This window comes from Microtus pennsylvanicus, chromosome X (genome assembly GCF_037038515.1).
Source record: "Microtus pennsylvanicus isolate mMicPen1 chromosome X, mMicPen1.hap1, whole genome shotgun sequence".
Classification (NCBI taxonomy): Eukaryota; Metazoa; Chordata; class Mammalia; order Rodentia; family Cricetidae; genus Microtus; species Microtus pennsylvanicus.
The window spans coordinates 142075341-142094713 of NC_134601.1; the positions used below are offsets into that span (position 1 = coordinate 142075341).

At 39.5% G+C, this 19373-nt stretch overlaps 1 protein-coding gene across 15 annotated transcripts in view; it reads left to right on the forward strand.

The window, feature by feature from the left end:
- Positions 1-3446: 3446 nt before the first annotated feature.
- Positions 3447-19373, forward strand: part of Kdm6a (lysine demethylase 6A) — a 139449-nt gene continuing 123522 nt past the window's right edge. For 11 of the 15 annotated variants that reach the window (XM_075957988.1, XM_075957989.1, XM_075957991.1 and 8 more), the window contains exons 1-2: positions 3482-4024; positions 4224-4287. In XM_075957988.1, the coding sequence (XP_075814103.1) occupies positions 3867-4024; positions 4224-4287 (222 nt within the window). In that variant the 5' untranslated portion in view covers positions 3482-3866. Of the gene's footprint in view, positions 4025-4223; positions 4288-19373 lie in introns of all 15 variants that reach the window. The other 4 variants (XM_075957984.1, XM_075957981.1, XM_075957983.1 and 1 more) reach the window with 3 other exon arrangements.

Genomic DNA, 19373 nt, shown 5'->3' on the forward strand with positions numbered 1-19373 from the left:
TTTTTTAGGTTAAATATTTAGTTGTTTAAAATAAGCTAAATTTATTTTCTTGCAACTGGTTTGACATTGATGGAACTTATAGTATGTGTATTACTGCTTCAAATTATATAGTATTTAGTCCATAAGCTGACTTACCACGTTTTATATAGTTGATTTGCCTGTGAAAGTTTTATTAGGTTGGAAAATTCTGATTTAATTCTTCTGAGCTTCTATTGTGTTATCAGAATTATAAAAAAAATCTGGAATTAATATAATTTTCCATTTTAGAATGAGGGGAATAGCAACACTGTGGTTATATTCGCTAAATATGAAGTGGATTAGGATTGCTTTTGCATTGGGTTTATAGGGAGGGTGAAAGATAGGCAGAAGTGATTTGTAGTGTACTGCTAAAAAATTTAGACCCTGTATGTGAAAGCAAGAAAAGATCTCAAAAATCAAAATTTTAAATTTTGTTTATTTTGATGCTGGAGATTGACTTTAAGTCCCTGAGTATGCCAATCACACCGAGTCCTATTAAGGCTTAGGATTCTATATTATATATCTAGTACTCCATCTGTTTTACAGTATCCAATTTTTCTTTATCTTTGATTTTTTGAGTTAGGTTTTCTCTTTGTAGCTCTGGCTATCCTGGAACTTGCTGTGTAGCCCAAGTTGGCCTAAGACTCAGAGATTCATTTGCCTCTGCCTCCCAAATGCTGGAACTAAAGGCATGTGCTCCTACTCCAGGCCACACCGTTTACTCTTTAAAATAATTTCATTAGGTGGTCAGAGTTTGTTAATTTTTTTAATTATTTGTGTGTGGGGGGGCATGTGTATGTCATTGTAAGCCTGTGGAGGTCAGAAAACAACTTGCAAGTGTCAATTCATGGATCTGGGAGTCGAACTCATATTGTCAGGCTTAGCGACAAATACTTTGAGTTATTGAAGGTTGGCTGCCTCATTATTAAGTGGTAGAGATAGGATTAAAGCCTAGATTTGTATGATGTAATACAGACGAGGCTGTTACTGTGACAGCACTCTGCCTTTGTGTTTTGTAGCCTAGGATGACCTTCAACCTCTGACCCTTCTGTCTCTTCCTTCTGAGTGATTGGATTAGAGGTCTGTGCTGCTTCACCCTCTTTATGCTGTTCTGGGGAACACACTAAATGCTTCATGTATGATGATAGGCTAGCATTCTAGCAATTGAGCTAAATCAGCCCAGTTACTATTTTCCACAGATATAATTATTATAAAATAAACATTTCCCATCTTTGTATGTCATAAATTTAAAATAAAATTTAATCATTTTCTCAACAGTGAATAAGAAAGGGTCCAAACTTATTTTATTTATATTTGACGGAAGATAAACTACGAAAAAGGCCAAAAACTCACACAGTGATGTTAGACTTATGTTTCTATATGGAAACTGCTTCATGCTTGATGGAGGATAAATCGTTGGAGTTGGAATAAACAAAGTGCTGTTTTAGCCAGGCATGGTGGTACATGTCTTCTATGCCCAGAAGGGAGGAGTCTGAGGCTCAAGAACCCAGAAGCCAGTCTGGGTACAGAGCGAGAAGCTGTCCCATAAAATCTGTGCCCCAACAAACAAGAATCCCTCCAAAGCAAAACAACAGCTTTGGATTAGACGTCACACAGCTTGGACAAAGGATTAGAAAGTGGCAGTGCTAGCTAGACTTCAGCCACCCCCATCACTCTGCCCCTAATATTTTATCCTAGCAATGGAGGACAGGAAGGCATTGAGTCATGGGTGGTGGGTGGCTTTATATCATTTTTGGGAAGGTAGTGAATCAGAAACCACTAACTTCGGGAATATGGCCAAATACTGGCAGATTTCATTTCTGTTTGTGCAAGCGAATGCTTGTGTGGTAGTGAGGCCAAAAATCTTTCAGGTTTTGAAGGTCACCATTGGTGACACTTAACAATACATGTGTTAATTTAGCTATGGAAAATATTCAGTCCCCTGCACTCACTCAAGTAAAATGGAATACCATAGAGTGGAAGAGATGTTTTCCAAAACTGTAATTAAACATGAAATATAATTCATATAAAATTAGAGTTTGTTCATCTAGTTACTAGTCTCCAGGCAGCAATTGAAAGTGCCCTGTGTTTGCAGAAATCACTCTGGATTGTCATTGTCTCACTAAATCCAGCTAGGATTTACTGACTCAGCACTCACATAGTCTGAAATCGAAATTTAAATATACCCTATTGATTACAGGTGTAAACTTACTATTTAAAACATATAAAACTCCACTTATAAAGGGATCCTTTTCTTCATATAGTCATTTTTTAATAATCAGTACTTCCCTATCCCCTAAAACTGGAGGTGTGCCCTGCTATATGAGATACAAATTAAATCTGTCTTTCCAAGTCCATTAGTTTTTCTCCTGATGATACTGTGGACTGAAACCAGAGTTTTCAGAACAAGTAAATATTACTAAGAGTTTCCGTGTCTCGGGGAAGCAGGCAAAAGCTTTTGTGGGCAGCCAAGTGTGTTGAGGCTCTGTTTCTCTAAGGTCAGTTCACATGCAGTTCTTACTCTTCCATGGAGGTCCTACTGAGACGACAGCAACAGGACCCAGCATTCTGGGTATCCCCCCCCTCAACAAATTTCACTGTTTTTTTTCTTCCAGGGTAATGAATTACTGCAAGGGTGCGGGCTAAATCCAAGCAGTAGTTAGATTTGGCCCGAAAGTGCTGCCGACAGACCTTTGGCGGTGGGGTGCCGCGGCCAGCGCGCCAGACCCTGCGGGCGACTCTTCACTCCTTCCGGCCTGGGGTGTGTGGGAGGGGGTCGGGGACGTTTTCCCCCTCACCTCGGGGAGGGTGTGGGGCTTCGGACCACCACTGGGGCCTAGTCTAGGGCGGCACCCGGGCAGCTGCCCCTCCGGCGCACTCCCCGTGGAGGTTCTTATTTGTGGCAGGGTCAAAGTGTGCGCCTTCTTCCTAGGGCAGCGGTTTGGGACCGCGACTCGGCCGCTCCTGGGCCTTGTGGTGCTCGCTATTCCCGGAGTGCGCGGGCGAGCGCAGGAGCACCGAAGCCGCAGTCTCGGCCCACCGAAAGGTTTCTGGGCAGGCACAGATCTTCCACGGCGTCCCTGCGCGCGGCCGCCGCGGGCAATATCGGACCTCGCCCTGCCAGAGCCCCCCCCCTCCCCCGCCCCGACCCGCCAAGGCTCCAGAAGCCACTCGGCCCGTACCCTCCATTCTCTGCCCGCGTATTTAAGAAGCACAACCTAGCCGGCTGCCCCACTCAGTGACAACCCTTCTCAGGACGGACGGGCCCTTCAGCCAATCACCGAGCAGAGCTGGCGAGCACCCCGCTCCCGGGTCTGTGGCGGCCTCGGTGGGCGGGCTAAAGTAGCTAGCAAGTTGAGTGGAGCCACGGCTGACGCGAGTCAACAAAGGTCACGTGAGGCGAAGGGCCTGCTCCGATTGGCCGCAGAAGCCGGGCAGGAAGGGGGGGTTACGACAGCGGCGTGGGGTTCGCTGTGTGACACAATTACAACAACTTTGTGCTGGTGCCGGGGAAGTTTGTGTCTCCTACGAATCTCCCCAGAGCTCCCGCTCCCCGCGCGCTCCGGCCATTCCCGTCGTCCCCTCCTGTGGCTGTCCCCTTCCCGCCCCCGCGATGTGACCCTACAGCCGAGCCGTCGCCGCTACCGACCCAGTGGCTCCAAAGCCCCTGCTGCAGCTGCCTTCGCCTCTACCGCGTTGGGATTTTTCGCCGCCGCCGTCTTTCGCGGCGGAGGAGGCAGAGAAAAAGTTGGTGTGCCGGTCCCGTGCGGAGATTGGGGGCGTCGTTGCGGGCCCCGGCCAGGGGAGGGGGGCTATCGGCGTTGGAGTTGGGAATTCGCTGCGTTTCCATGAAATCCTGTGGAGTGTCGCTCGCTACCGCCGCCGCCGCCGCCGCTTTCGGTGATGAGGAAAAGAAAATGGCGGCGGGAAAAGCGAGCGGCGAGAGCGAAGAGGCGTCCCCCAGCCTGACAGGCGACGAAAGGGAGGCGCTCGGCGGACTGGACAGGTACGGGGCGCGGGCAGCGGCCGGGGCGGCTCGGGACAGGCAGGCGCCGCTCTCCGCCGAGGTTGGAGCGTGGCTCGCGTGTGGTGGCGGTGGGGCGGGCACCTCGGCTGAGCGCCGACGCCGGGGCCTCGGGCTCCGGCAGGGACAGCTCGGCGGTGTTGCGGGAGCACTAACGAGCCGCGTGTGTCTTTTTCGGCAGCCGTCTCTTCGGGTTCGTGAGGTTTCATGAAGATGGCGCCAGGATGAAGGCCCTCCTGGGCAAGGTAAGGCAGCTGCGGGCCGGAGCGCGGACACAGTCCCTCGGGCCAGACGCGCGCTCGCCCGGGGCCCCGCACCCGGGGCCACCACTCAACGTGGCCTCGGACAACAGCCGAGGGGCTTGCGGACAACTAATTCCTGCCCCTGTGCTCCCCCACCCCCTGGTGCCTCCCTTGCTCTCTTGAGAGATCACTTCTCTCGGAGCCAGAGCAACAGAAGCAGCCGCGCATTTTGGGCCGAGCTCATGTGCGGCGACCAAATTGCTTCCGATGTTAGCGCCCCGGGGAGCTAGGCCGATGATCCCCGGGGTGCCTCTGCAGGGTCCTGAGATCCCGAACGGGGCAGATTGCCTTGGATCCCCCATTAGTTATCTCCCCGGGTTTTTAGGCTTCCTTTAGTCAGGCTGTTGGTGATGTCTGCTGTTAACCGAACGTTTTGGGACGGCTTCTTGTCTCTGCCGCCTGCAGGGGGAAGTTGTCCGTACTTTAGGTCGGTGACGACTTTGCTTTGGGTTGGTGACACGTATTTCGATTGCTGTGTGCTTTACCTGAAGTTAGGTGACTTGTTTACTTTTTGGGTCTCTCTGCTATAGATATACCACAGTTTATGTGAGTGCGTTTTCTGGACCTTCGTTTCCTGTGAGTCTGCCAGGGGCGGTTGGCGAGGATTCGGGGTGTAGTCTCTGTTTATTTGTGTGGAAAGTTGTTGGTACTGTCATTTAGTTAAGTAATGGCTGCTTCTATCGGCCCAAGATGGCGGGACAGGGTGGGAGGAGAAAGTGAAAGGAGGGGGGGGTTTGGGGAGGGAGGAGAGGTAAGCATGGAAATAAATAGTGTCGAAGAACAGGCCTCCCCCATGGAGTGTGTAGCTCAGTGGTTAAAAAAAATTGTCATAGATTATTTGCATGTAGATTTTTTTGTACCCTTCTCTAGCTTGGAAACAGCATGCGCCAGCCTGGTAATACTGATCAACCTGTAGCACTTTTGGTTACCCATCGGAAGCAAGCTATTGAACAAAGGCTGGAGTCTGTTCCGTCGGCTGCAGTTTATAGTTCCTGACCGAAGTGTGCTTGGAATGGTATTGGGAGGCTTTCTTGTTCATTTGGACCCTGAAACTTGGAGTGTGTATGCAAGCTGTTGCATTCGTTAGACATTTTCTTCTTTGGCTGTAGTCTAGGTTTGCGTTTGACACTTAGCTCTATTGTTGCAAGTGAGAAATTTAAGAAAGAAGACTAAAGCCTAGCACCACTTTAAAAAGTTGATTATTTTAATGATTATCTTTTTTTTTTTTTTGGCCTGTATTTTGGTTTAGCGACATTAGTTGCTTTTTATCTCTGGTCACAGGTATCTAAATATAAGAAGTTTTGAGTATAGGCAGTGACCAGAAAACAGAACACACATAATCCTTTTCAGTAAGTCCAGTTTCTTTGAGCGGTAAGAGCATTTGAATTAAACTTTGACAATATGGGTATTAATTTGCTCCATTAAAATTGTGGCTGGACAAAATGTACAGACTAGTTTTTGAATGATATAAGCATCAGTAGTTGTTGGTCTTCGGCTTTTAAGATTACCCCAGCCTGTTTGAAAGTCTTTTATGTACAAAGACTAGATTTCTGTGAAGTTGTCATTCCAAAGTTAATTAAGTGTTCAGATTGAAGGCCCATTTTATTTTGGATTGAGCATTGCCATTCTACATTGCGTTAAGAAAGTTGCTAGCAGGAAGAATTCATTTTGAAAGTTTGACTAAATTTATTGCTTTTGGTTATGGTGATGAAGAAATAAGTGGAATCTGTTTTATGTACACGTGTAAAGTGCTAGTTCATAATTTCATATCTTAGAAGGTTTGTAATCAGAATCACAGCAGGTGGTGCCTAACATTGAATATTGTATTGTACCAGTGAGTGAAACCTACAGTTAACATTTTAAAAATTGCGCATTTTCAAAATTTTCTAAATGTGCATTATTCATTTTTTTGGTATTTGAATATAGTAACATCTTAAACATGAAAAATTTGTGAAGCTTCATTTTATTTTGGGGAAGAATTATGACTTAATACGTGTCGGGTAGTTTGATAAACTGAGTAGTATATTGAGCTAAAAAAAAATCTTCACTGGTTTGGGTTAAGTGCTCTTTAGGGTACTAGCTACTTAGATCAGGACCCAACAGCCTTCATGTTAAAACATTCTATATTACGTATTTTGAACGCTTGGATAGATCTTAGTTGTGTCCTTATTAGCTTGAACATATCCGTAAAATGTATAATATAAATTTTTGCTTCACAAAATGTAACTTTTTTCTTCTGCTTGAATTGGATTCTGCATAGAATGAGTGAACTAGAGTCCTTGGAAAGGAGTATTGAGTTATTTAGTTTTATCCATCCTTTAAGTTTCTTGAGAATCTGTATTTTTGGATGTGAGGTTTGGGGAGTGGAATGTTGAGTTATGTTGGTTTTAGAATTATTTCCTATGTAACTCTTTAAAAAAATGTTGACTTTTCTCTACTGTGTGTGTTGGGTGTGTTCAGGCAGTTTAACCGAAAACATAATAATTACCAGAATTCCTTTATTAGCTACGAATTTTGTTGCATTATTCCCAGAAAAATTTCGTCTGTTCCAAAATGTATTTCACTAAATTTCTTGTGAAAATTTAGTCATTCCTATTTGTTTTGAAAAAAAAAAATTCCCCTTGTGTTTTTATTGCATCCTTAAAGTTTTAAAGTGCACATTTATAAACAGAAGTCTAAAACGTTTTGAAAAACTAAAACCATTACATAAGTATTTTTTATTTGTTTGCAAATTTATTTATTACTTTTTCCTGTGTGAGGCTGCTATATTTCAGGTGATTTCTCCTGGACTCTGCGTTCTTTTGTAAGATCCCATTATGCAAGAGTGATTGAAAGAAGTTTTCTTTGCAGGATTGTCTTTTATATATAGTATGGTGTTTTGTATTTAAAAAATTTAATAAAGTATTTTTGTAGTAATACCTTAAATAAGGCTGTAAGGAACTAGAGCTTGCTTTAAAATTCTTGTAATATAGCATGATCTTTAAATTTTCTCTATAATGCTGAACCTTAATTTTTGGATAACTTAATTATTCATTATTATTATTTAATTTATGTCTGTGGGTGTTTTGCCTGCATGTATGTCTGTGTACCACTTGGGTGGTGTGACTGGTGAGGCCAGAAAGCTTCTGATCTCTTAGAACTGGCAGTTGTGAATCACTATGTGGGTCCTTGGAATTGAAACTGCATCCTCTATAAGAGCAATCAGTGCTCTTAACCGCATGTATGTGTTTGTGTGCACAAAGGAGGGAGAGACAGGGAGAGAGAGCATTGCATGCAGGCTAGAGCAGGCACACTAGCAAGCACCAGTGGAAAGTCAGGAATCCTTGTTCTAGTCTTTCCTATGTCACTGTGATTGAACCCAGGTGGTCAGACTTGGCAGTAAGTGATTATTGACTGAGCCATGTCCCAGGCCCTATAGTTGTTTGTTTCAAACAATCTTATTGTTAAAGTTTGTCTTAAGTATTCTGGTTGGATTTCTTTTTGATAGCTCTTTTAATAGAAAGATCTTATAGAATACTTAGGAATTACAAATTGTTTATCATTTGAAAAATTAAAAATGTATTCTTAAAGTGATATTAAGAAAATACTTGACATTTTTATTTTTGGGGGTGGGTAATGAAAATAATTTTTAAGATCTACTGAAGCATATATTTTCCTAAGCTTGGTTTTGCATATGTGAGGAAATTATTAGGTAAGTTTTAGAGGTATATTATGTTATAATATTGGATTATTGTTGATGTGTGAAAACAAATGTGTACTTTATTTTTGTAAGGACTTAAAGAGGATATTCATTTTCAGTGCTAAAGAACTTTAGTGTTTTGGTTGGAAAAAGTAGTTATAGAAATAGTATCATGAGGGCTGGTAAGATGACTCATCAGGAAAAGGCACTTGTTGCCAAGCCTGAGGACTTAAGTTTGATCCCTTTGAACTACAATGAGGAGGGAGAGAGAACTGATTCATTCTACCCCCCCACACACAAAATAAATAAGTATGCCTTGTGACTGAAAATTAGATTTTTAATTTGATTGATTTTTAAACTTGTTTTCTAGTTTGGAAAATTATCTTCTAAATACTTATAGTCAAAATTGCTTGGACAAAGTTTTATGCAATTACTACATATTTGCTAAGATTTTTGCTGTGTTCCCTGAAACAAAATTATAGTAAGAGATTACAGAACATGTTCACATGTCTGTCACAGAATAGAGTTGCAGCAGTACATATGTAGACTCTTGTTTCTTTGTTTGAGACAGGGTCTTAACTCTAGCCCCAGGTGGCCACTAGGTAATAGTGTTCCTGCGTCAGCCTCCTTACTACTGGGATTTATAAGAGTGAGCCATAAGAATGCTTGGCTCTAAACTGGTAATTTTAAATTTCTGTTTTTTTCATTGAATAGATTTTCTGTAGACTCAGATACAAAAGACAACATTTGACTTCCTTTTACATAATATAGGTTGTTAAAACTGCTTCAAAGGTAAATTATTGTTACTTGTGTAACAAAAACATACTTAAACTTAAGGTTTATTGCTTAGCAGGCTGCACTCTTTCTGATTTAGATCATGTAACATTTAGTTTTGCATATATATTACCAATGTTCTGCATATTTGAAGGGGATTTTTGTTCATTTTTGCTTTGAAACTTAGTGATGTTTTGATTTCTTTGAAATTGATGTTAATAACTGATAACACTACATTATTAGTATTTTTGAAATGTGGTATCCAGAGAACTAATTTATGTTTTTTTGGTGTTTTCTTTTTTTTTTTAAACACTACCTACCACTTGTCCAAGAATTGAAATGATGGTTGGGCTATTTAGGGCTTTCATGTAGTTATTTGTAGACTATTTAATTAATGGAGTTTATTTAATGAAAGCATGATAGATAGTCATGTATTCATACTGAAACTTGATATATAATTGCATATGCTTTCTATATTGGTTTGTAAGTTATGACAGAAGTATTTGAATGCACACCAAGTTCAAGTGCTCAGTGTAGGAAATATGAAGGTAATGTGGATATCATTATGTTAAACTTGAAACTCCTTGAGTGGGGTGGGATTAGTATAAGGATTACTGGCCCATGAATATTAGCGGCAGAAAGCACAGTGTCCAGTACTCTGAACATTTGTAAGAAAGGTCAGTTTAACAGATTACAAAACTCCTAAAAACTATGGCAATTTTTTCTTTGGAGATCCTTACTAATTCTCAATTAGATAGTAACAAGTTGCTTTTTAATTTTGTTTACAAAAATAATCTAAAAATCAGATTTTGGCTTTTTCAGCTCTTCAAAGGATGATCTATGTGTTATATACCTCATGATCTTTCTTTGTAATACTAATATATTCTTTCCTATGGTTTTTTTTTAAGATTTATGTATGCAGTGTTCTGTCTGCATGTATACCTGCACGCCAGAAGAGGGCACCAGATTTCATTACAGATGATTGTGAGCCACCCTGTGGGTACTGGGAATGAACAGCTAGTGCTCTTAACTTCTGAGCCATCTCCAGCCCTCTATGGGTTCTTCAGTGCGTTTGTCTGCCAGCTTAAAAGATAAAGATCAGTTTTGGAGGGGTAATCACAAAGTAGTTAAGTAATCACTATTATGGAGAGCGGAACACAGCTAGGGAGATGGATTTTGAACTTTTTACTTTATAGAGTTCCTTTCTCTCATGTAATTTTTTTAGATTTATTTTATGTACAAGTATTTTCCCTGCATGTATGTATGTATGTATGTATGTGCACCATGCATATATTCCTGGTATATTCAGAGGTCAGAAGAGGGCATTGGATTTCCTGGGGCTGGAGTTACAGATGGATGATAATTGAACTTGGGCCTTCTGCAAGAGTAGTAACATGTCCTCTTAACCACTGAACCAACTCTCCAGCCCTTTTCACTTTGAAAAAAAATTTTAAAAAGTTATTTTTTAGGTTTAAATTTTTTATTTTACGTGTATGATTATGTATGCGCACCATGTTTGTGCCTATTGGAGATCAGAAGAGACATTGAATCCTCTGGAATTGGAGTTAACAAATGGCTTTGAGTTGCCAGGTGGGTACTGGGTCCTCTTCAAGAGCAACAAATACTCTTAATGCCTGTCTCTAGAGTCCCTTCTTTTTACTTTTTAATTATGTGCATACGTGTTTGTGTATAGATTTGTGTACATGAATTCAGTGTCCCTGAAGACCACACGAGGGTGTCAGATCTGCTGGAGCTGGAGTTAACAGTAGTTGTGAATTGTCTGATGTGGGAGCTGGAAATTGAACCTGGTTCCTCTGCAAGAGCCATATGATAACTCTCTTAACCACTGAGCCGTTTTTCCAGGTTCATTTCTTTAGACTCCCCCTCCCCCCGGTTTTTTTTTTTTTTTTTAAAGACAGGGTTTCTCTGCATAACAGCTCTTGCTGTCCTGACACTCACTGTGTAGATTAGGCTGGCCTCAAAACCCTGAGATCTGCCTTCTTTTGCCTCTCAGTACAGTTGCTGGTAGTTGCATATGTTTTAAAATATATTTATTTTTATTTTATGTGTATGGGTGTTTGTGTCTATTTTTGTGTACTATTTGCATGCAATGCCCTCAGAGGTTAGAAAGGGGGTATTGTATCCTCTGGAATTTGAGTTACAGATGGTTGTGAGCTACCATGTGGGTACTTGAAACCAAGCTCAGATTCTCCAGAAGACTTAACACACTGCTGAGCCTTCTCTCCAGTGTTGTGCCCCAATCACCTCCCATCCCCCTTTCTCATAGGGTGTTACTATGTACAGACTGTTTGGAGATCATGTGGTAATCTTCTTGCCCCAGCCACTTTTGCTGGTTTTACAGTTGAGTGCCACCACACCTGGCAACATCTATCACATTATTTTTTATTTATTTAATTCCTCTTGTAATTAAAATAGTTTAGCAACCAACAAGATGAGGCTATTTGACCAATTTGGGACTCAATAGAAAAATAAAGCTGTGATTTTTGAACATGTTAAATATGTATAGCATGTATCTTTTTTTGGTGGAATATTTATTTGTGTTTTCCCTGTTTTGTTTTATTTTTTCCCTTGGGTTTTCTTTTTACTGTTTGTCTTTGAGCTGTTTAAGTGTCTTTTGGTAATGCTGGCGATAAAATGTTAGACACTGGTGTATACTGGGCAAGCATTCTATCTCTGGCTGGGACAGTGCCCTCAGCCTGAGGGTTTTTTTGTATTCTGACTTTTAGAAGTATTAGGAATCGGGTGCTCCCAGCCTGCCTTGAGTGGCTTAACTGCAGCAGCTGTAACTCAGCTCCAGCAGCTATGTGGTCGCCAGTGGTCAAAAGGTTCTCTCCATCACAGACTGTTCTCTTATTCTCTCTCTCTCTCTCTCTCTCTCTCTCTCTCTCTCTCTCTCTCTCTCTCTCTCTTGTCCTTGCCTTTCACTCTCCCCCTCCCCCAATAAATCTCTTGTGTGAAATCTGTTGTGTGGTGTAGCCTCTGCACCATTCCTTGATTTGGATCTACCCTGTTGCTTTGCTTTGAATGTTTTAAGTTTTTTTTTTTTTTTTTTTTTTAATAACAGAGCAAGAGTTACCAGTTTTCAGCTGGGCAGTGGTAGCACATGCCTTTAATCCCAGCACTCAGGAGGCAGGGACAGGCAGATCTGAGGTCTAGGTAGGCCAGCCTGCTCTACATAGTGAGTTCCAGGACAGCCAGAGCTACACAGAGAAACCCTGTCTCAAACAAAACAAAACAACACAATAAAAAGAGATACCAATTTTCTAGACATATTCTATTGAAAAATTTACTCAATTTTTTAAATTTTTATGGCTGAACACCAAACCTAGGACCTCATTTCTCTATTGCTGAGTCATATCCCTCATCCCTGTGGTGTATTAAATTATTTGTTTTGTGTTATGTGCCTGTATGTGCCTACTCATGCAGACACTTGAGGACAAAGGTTGTTGTCAGGATATCTTTACTTCAGTTTTTGGGACACATTCTTTTACTTAAACTGGAGCTTATGGATTTGCCTAGACTGGCTGGCTATTTGTGCCTGTTTTTATGTGAGTGTTGGGGATCTGAACCTCGTGTCCTCATGCTTGCATGGCAGACCCTTTTTTTACCAACTTAGCCATCTTCCCAGCCCAGTATGTATGTATGTATGTATGTATGTATGTATGTATGTATGTATGTATATTTTTGTGTGGTAACCTTGATCACACATTTATCCTAGGAAGTTTTATTATTATTAAAGATTCCTTGTGTGATATTCTAAGTAGAGATTCATGTTACCTGTTTTAAGTTTTATTTTTTCCTTTCCAACCTTTATGTCTTTTATCACTCTTGCCTCAGTGCAGTGGCTAGCATTTCTAGTAGGTACTGTGTTGAATAAGAATAAAGACAGTGGATATCTTTTCCTTATTCCTGAAGATAGAGGGAAAACATTCAGTTATTTGTTGTAAAATATATGATAGAGCTAAAAAAAATTTTTGTAAGATTACATTTATTCTGTGTGCTTGTGTGTGCGCACATGTATGCAGATCAGTGCATGGATTGTGGGAGTTGATTCTCTCCTTTCTATGATGTGGATCCTGGGGATCCAACTCAGGTTGTCAGACTTGGTGACAGAAGCCTTTACCTCCTGAGCCTGTATTTAAAAAAAAAAAAATCAGCTCATGCTAGATTTTTCAGAAGATGCAATTTATACAGTTGAGAATGTTCCTGTATCCATTCTCCTTTACCTAGCTGCTTTTTAACTGTTTAGGAGTTTTTCTCATGAAAGTTGGATTTTGTCAAATGCCTTTTTTCCCCCAAGTGGGTCATTTGGTGTGATTTTTTACCATTTTTTTCTTTAGTCTGTTGGTGTGTGATAAATATTAAACCAGCTTTACATGCCCAGACTAAAACTTAGTTGCTCTTCATGTATATACTTCATTTGTACCTTGTTGAGTTACATTTGCTAATTTTTTGTTGTTGTTGTTGAATTTTGTGTCTGTGATCATGAGGAGGCTGAATTTCTGTATTTGAGTTCATTTTGGTTTGTAGTTTGGTGTATAGATAGCATTTGTCTTTTAAAGCTTTGCTATCATTTACTGTATGCTTGCCTTCAGAAAAGGAGTTGGGAAATGTTTTTATTTCTGAATAAAAATTGGTGAAATGGGTAAGCTTCTCTTTTTGAAGCTCTAATTAGGAACTCACCATTAATACTTCTCAGACTTTGCCATGTTTGCTGAATTTTGGTAATTTGAACTTTTGGGGGAATTGGTTTACTTCTTCTAAATTACTGGGTTTGTTAAATAGGAACATAGAATTCTTTCTGCTCTTTTTTTTTTTTTATTATTGAGCTTTCAATGGCTATTTGATATGTGTAATGATCCCAAGTTTTATTTGTGACACGAAAAGACATTTCTGGGTCTTTTATCTCTCAATTTTTTTCTTGCTTTTCTATTTAGTTATTTATTTATTTACTTATTTATTTATTAATCTCAGCCTAGGCTGGCTGAGATTAAGACATACACTACTGGCTTATTTCTAGTTTCTTTTTTTAATTTTATTTTTTCCAAATAATTTTTTATTACATTATAAATAATACTATTCTTAAGCGAGGAATTTAGATTATTTTGTTAGATGATATAGTGTTAGCACATTACCTTTCAGCATTACTGTAGCTGTGCCTCATATATTCTGTAACAGTTTTCGTCAGTTTTATGATTTATTTTTTAATTCCTCCTGACATTTTTGGAGTATTAACAACTTGTTGAGGTTATGGAGATTTTTTCTTAACTTTATTGCTTTTTTTTTAGCTTATTTCCATTGTAGTTAAGAGATTTTACTGTGTCTAATTTTTTAATTGTTGTCTTTTGTTTTATGACTTGGTACATATTTTGTTTTCTGTTTGTGAATATTTCTGGGTGCTTGAATATGTATTTTACTCTTACTGTGTAAACCAACATGATAGATGATGTTGGTTGATTGTGTTTAGTTCTTCTCTGTCCTTGCCAGTTTGCTATCCAGTATTTCTGTGAATTGTTTAGTGTGTGGTTTTGCCTGTCTTCATCGGCAGTTATGGATTTGTGTTTGCTTCCTGTATTTTGAGGTTGATCTGTCATTGCATTTATACCCATGTCTTTTGGTATGTTAATACTTTTGTCAGTATTTAATGTATCCCTTTGTTTTATTGGTGATTTTCCCTGCTCTGTTGTGTACTTTCTCTTACCATAGACACTTTGGCCTTTTTAAAGTATTTAATGTTTACATAGTATTTTTTTTTTCCTTTTTGTGTATTGAAAGTAGAAGAACTCAGGGCTTTGCATATGTTAGGCAAGAACTCTGCCACTGTGCTACACTCTCTGCTATATATTTTTTCATTTTTCTTTTTCTTTCAACTTACTTGTGTTATACTGGAAGTAATTTTTTGCTCATAGTGTATGTTGTTAGACACTTAAATAAATTAACTCTTCCTGTCTCTCTTAATATCTCTAGGTCATTTATACTTAGAGTTTAAGCCTGCTATTTTATTGTTTCATGTGTGTTTTAGTTTTGGTTTCCATTTCTGTGATAAAGCAGCTTAGGAAGGAAAGAGTTTATTTTATTTTGTATTACATTCCAAGGTAACAAACAGTCCATCACAGAGGGAAGCTAGGAAAGAACCTGGAGGCAGGAGCTGATGTAGAGGCCATGGAGGTGTGCTGCTTACTTTTTGGCTCCTCACATTTGCTCAGTCTGCTTTTTTTATACATCCACAGGAGAGCCTACCTAGGGATGTCACCAACCAAAATGGGCTGGGCCCTCCCTCATCAATTACTACATAAGACATTGTCCTATTGGCTTGCTTGTAGGCTGATCTGCTGGGGACATTTTCTCAATGATGTTCTCTGTTCCTAAATGACTGAAGCTTCTGTCAGATTGACATAAAACTAGTGAAAAACAAATGAAAATAGCCTCAGGGACCCATACAACAAAACAAATGAGCTAAGATTATTTTCAGAGTTTTGGAAAATGAGAGAATGTAAGATTAAAGAAATATTTAATGGTAGCAGTGGCTGAAAATTTCTCAATTTTATTGAAACAGATTACACATATAGAAGAGGCAAGTAAACACTAAATAAAACAATACTAAAAATACCAGCACCAACATCTTAATAACTAAACTTCTGGAAAGCAGAGACAAAAAGATTCTTGAAAATGACTAGGTCGAAAAGTTTCATCATTTATATGGGAACACCAATTTGAAGGACAGCAGATTTCTCATTTGCAGTCTGAAAAAACAACAGCAAATAAAAACTCAAAAGGAAATAATATAACCCTTGTCACATACTGAAAGGGAAATCTCCACTGCATATTTAATATAGAGCAAGTATATACCTCAGGAATGAGAGATAAAGACCTAAAACTAGCCAGCACAATGTATTTTTCATTACTCTTTCTCTCTTCTTACCTTCCGGTGGGATATACATAAATACATACATGCATACAGACAGAGAAAGAGACATCCTGGTGTTTTTGAGTGTGATCCTTTATATCTTAGCTTATTTTCTTTGTTATATAGGTCCCCAGGCTGTGTTCATTTGTTTTCACTGTTTTCTCTTTCTTTAGATTGGTGACTGTATTGATCTGCTCACAGATTCTTTTTTGTCATTTCCATGATTGTGTTAGGCCTAGCCAGAAAGTTTTTATCTTTGGTATTTTAATTTTTAGTTTCATAATTTCTGCTTGGTTCTTTTAATTGCCTTTGCTGAGACTTTTCCAGTTTTTTGTTTGTTTCAAGAACAGTTCTAATTGCTTATTTGAAGCATTTTGTTGATGGCTTTTAAATCTATTGAATAATTTAAAACTGATAACAAGCACTATTGCTTGTTTGTTTCCATGTTATATTTTTTTGGATTTTGGAAGGATGTGATTTTTTGATTGTATCATGTACATTTTGGGTATCATATTCGAAGTCTGCTTTTTTAAATAGTAGTCAATATCCTTGATGAGATGTAGGACAAGAGGTGGCGAGAGGGAGGGAGAGAGAGAGTTGTGTGTGTGTGTGTGTGTGTGTGTGTTTCATAGTTTCAATTGGTCCTACTGACATTTACCCTGGTAAAGTGGAAGTCCGCAGAATGGGAACCAGTTTAATACTGTCTTGTCTCTTGAGTGAGACATTAAGATAACATTCTGATTTGCTGTGTTGCTCTAGCAAGAAAGAAGTAGGGAGTTAACTCAAGACTGCTCTCATGCTACAGCATACAGCACAAACCTATTATCTCTGTTCTCTTCATCCCTGTTGATGCCAAATATAAAGTTAGAGCTCAGCTCACAGTGATTGCCATTGGCACAGGGGAACAATTTAAACTTCTTGTGGGCCTACTTACTACTATGTTTCAGTGCTGGATGGATGTGATGGATGTGGAAGTTCTGCCTCCTACTGGGTCCCATTGCCACTATGGTGACCTTGTTCAATTTTCTTGATACTGAATTAGGGTGCAGCTTCAGCTCCTTGCTGGGTCCTACCCACCCAGGACTGTTACGAGTGTGGGGTGGTGACTGCCTTAGCTTTAAGTCTCCTATCTGCTAGGTCAGTGGTTGTCAGCCTGTGGATCGAGACCCCTTTTGGGGATGAATGTACCTTTCATAAATGAATGTACCTTTCACAGGGGTTGCATGTAAGATACCCTGCATTATCAGATATTTAAGATTCATAACAGCAAAATTAGTTATGAAGTGGCAATGAAAATCATTTTTATGGTTGGGGTTCACCACAACATGAGGAACTGTATTGAAAGGTTGCAGCATTAGGAAGGTTGAGAAATACTGTTCCCTACTCTAAGTTCTCTAAGTGGGTAAATGGGAGCACCTTGTTCTTTTACTGCATGTGGCTTAGATTATCTCCTCTTTCTGTCTTGCCACTAACCCAGTCATGGGCATAGGAGGTGCACTTTCCTATGCTTCTGCCACTCGTAGAAAGAAGGTGAGCTTTTTAACTAGCCCATCTATAGTATCTTGATAAAATTAGAGTACCCTTATCAATGACCTTGAAGATCACTGACTTGTTTTACCCTGCTAACATTACCATGGTAGGAGCTACCATGAGCAAGACTGCTTCTGCTGAGGTGGGTGTGTAAGTCATTTGCCCATACTGCATGGTAAGAGAATCTAAGTACCTCATTTCTGATTTTGGTGGGTTGTGCATAAGTTAGTTGCATGTTTAGCCCTAATCAAATTTTAGGTAGAGGGGTGAGAGCCAGTTTTTTGTTAAGCTGCCTTTTTCTTGGGACTTTGGCTTTGCTTGCATTTCTTTTTACTCTATAATTGTTGAAGGTACTAGATCAGTAGCTTCTGCAGTGATATTTTGTCCTGGAAATAAGGGAGGTCCTGAGATCTTGAGAAAAGTTGTTGCTGTTTCTTGTGTTATTTCCAGGAATTTTTTGCTTATAAAAGTTAGAACTGGGGAGGATTGAAGTATTTTAATTTTTTATTGAACTGGAAGTTTTTCCTTGACTTTGATGGTGTTTAGAGTTTTCAAAGGGAAAATGTTAGCTGAAAAGTATTTATCATACATATTAATGAACACAAGTCTTAAAAAATGTCAATTCTCAAGCGCTCTGGAAGCTGAGGTAAGAGAATCTTGAGTCCAAAGCCTGGGCAACATAGCTAGGAAAAAATAATCATAGGAAAATCTTATTTTTTATTTTTATTTCTGCTTTTAAAATTTCTTTCAGAAAAATTTTACTACTATTATTATTATTATTATAGTCACAATTCTTCTGTGTAGCCCTGGCTGTCCTGGAACTTCTCTGTCGAACAGACTTGAATTCAGGGCTCCCCTTGCCTCTTGTCTCCCAAGTGCTAGGGTTAAAGGAATGCCTGGTTAAAAATCTTAATAATTCTACTCATGAATTTTCAGCTCCATGTGTCTTATCACCCCCTAAAGCCTCCAACTTTTGCCATTACGTTGGTGATTAGTTTTTTTAAACAAGCATTTTTTCCCTTAATTGAAGGTAGATTCTTTTCTCAAAATTTATTCTGATTACAGTTTCCCCTCAGTTTCCTCCCTACTTCCAATCCCATCTGGATCCACTCCCTTTCTGTTTCATTAGAAAAGAATAAGCTTCTAAGTGATAACAATAAAACATAACAAAATAAACTATGAGCTAAAACAAAAACCATCACGTCAGAGTTTGACAAGGTAACCCAACAGAAGGAAAAAAGCTCAGAGACCCACTCATTTACACACTTGGGAGTCCCACAAAAACACTAAATTGGAAGCTGTAATATATATGCAGAGGACTTGGTGCAGACTTGCAGGCCCTGTGCATGTTGCTTCTGTCAGTGCATTCATATGTGCTTTGCTCATTAGAGAGGGCCTCTCTCCCCTTTGTCTCTTACACTCTTTCAGCCTCCTCTCAAGATTCTTGACATCTGAAGGAAGAAATTTGGTTGGAGACATCCTTTGGTGATTAAATTATAACAAATGGATTTTGAGAGTTATATTCAGACACAAGCACAAATAAGTAAATGTAATTTTTTTATTTTTTAAAAGAGTTGTAACAGTGAAGAACATTTAGATAGTTTAATACTGGCTGAAAAATTTCCAGCGTAATAAAAAATAAGGTGTTAAACAATAATTCACATTCAGAGGGCTCAGTGAACTCCAGTTAGATTAAATTCAAAGAGCTGCACATTAATTACAGTAAAACTGTCAAAAGAGAATTTTTAAAGAAGCAACAAAATAGCAACTCATCACATACAAAATTAAAAAAAAAACAGCTTGATTCTTTTATCAGACACCATGGCAGCCAGAAACCAGTGGAATGGCACATTAAAACTGTTGAGAGGAAAAGATGTCCAACCAAGAAGTCCATATATCCATGTGCTTGTATTCTTAGAACTTGTGTCTTGTTTGCTCCCGTTACCCTAGTTTTTGAGCCTATACTATGAGTTTTGTAGAATTTGAAACTTCATTGTATCCTTAAGCTACCATCTCAGACCATTTTGATACTCTTTTTTATCCAGGATAGTTCAAACCCACAAAAGAAAATCCTGGCTCCCTGGTAAGAGTATCACTTCCCCATCCTTCAGCTCTTTC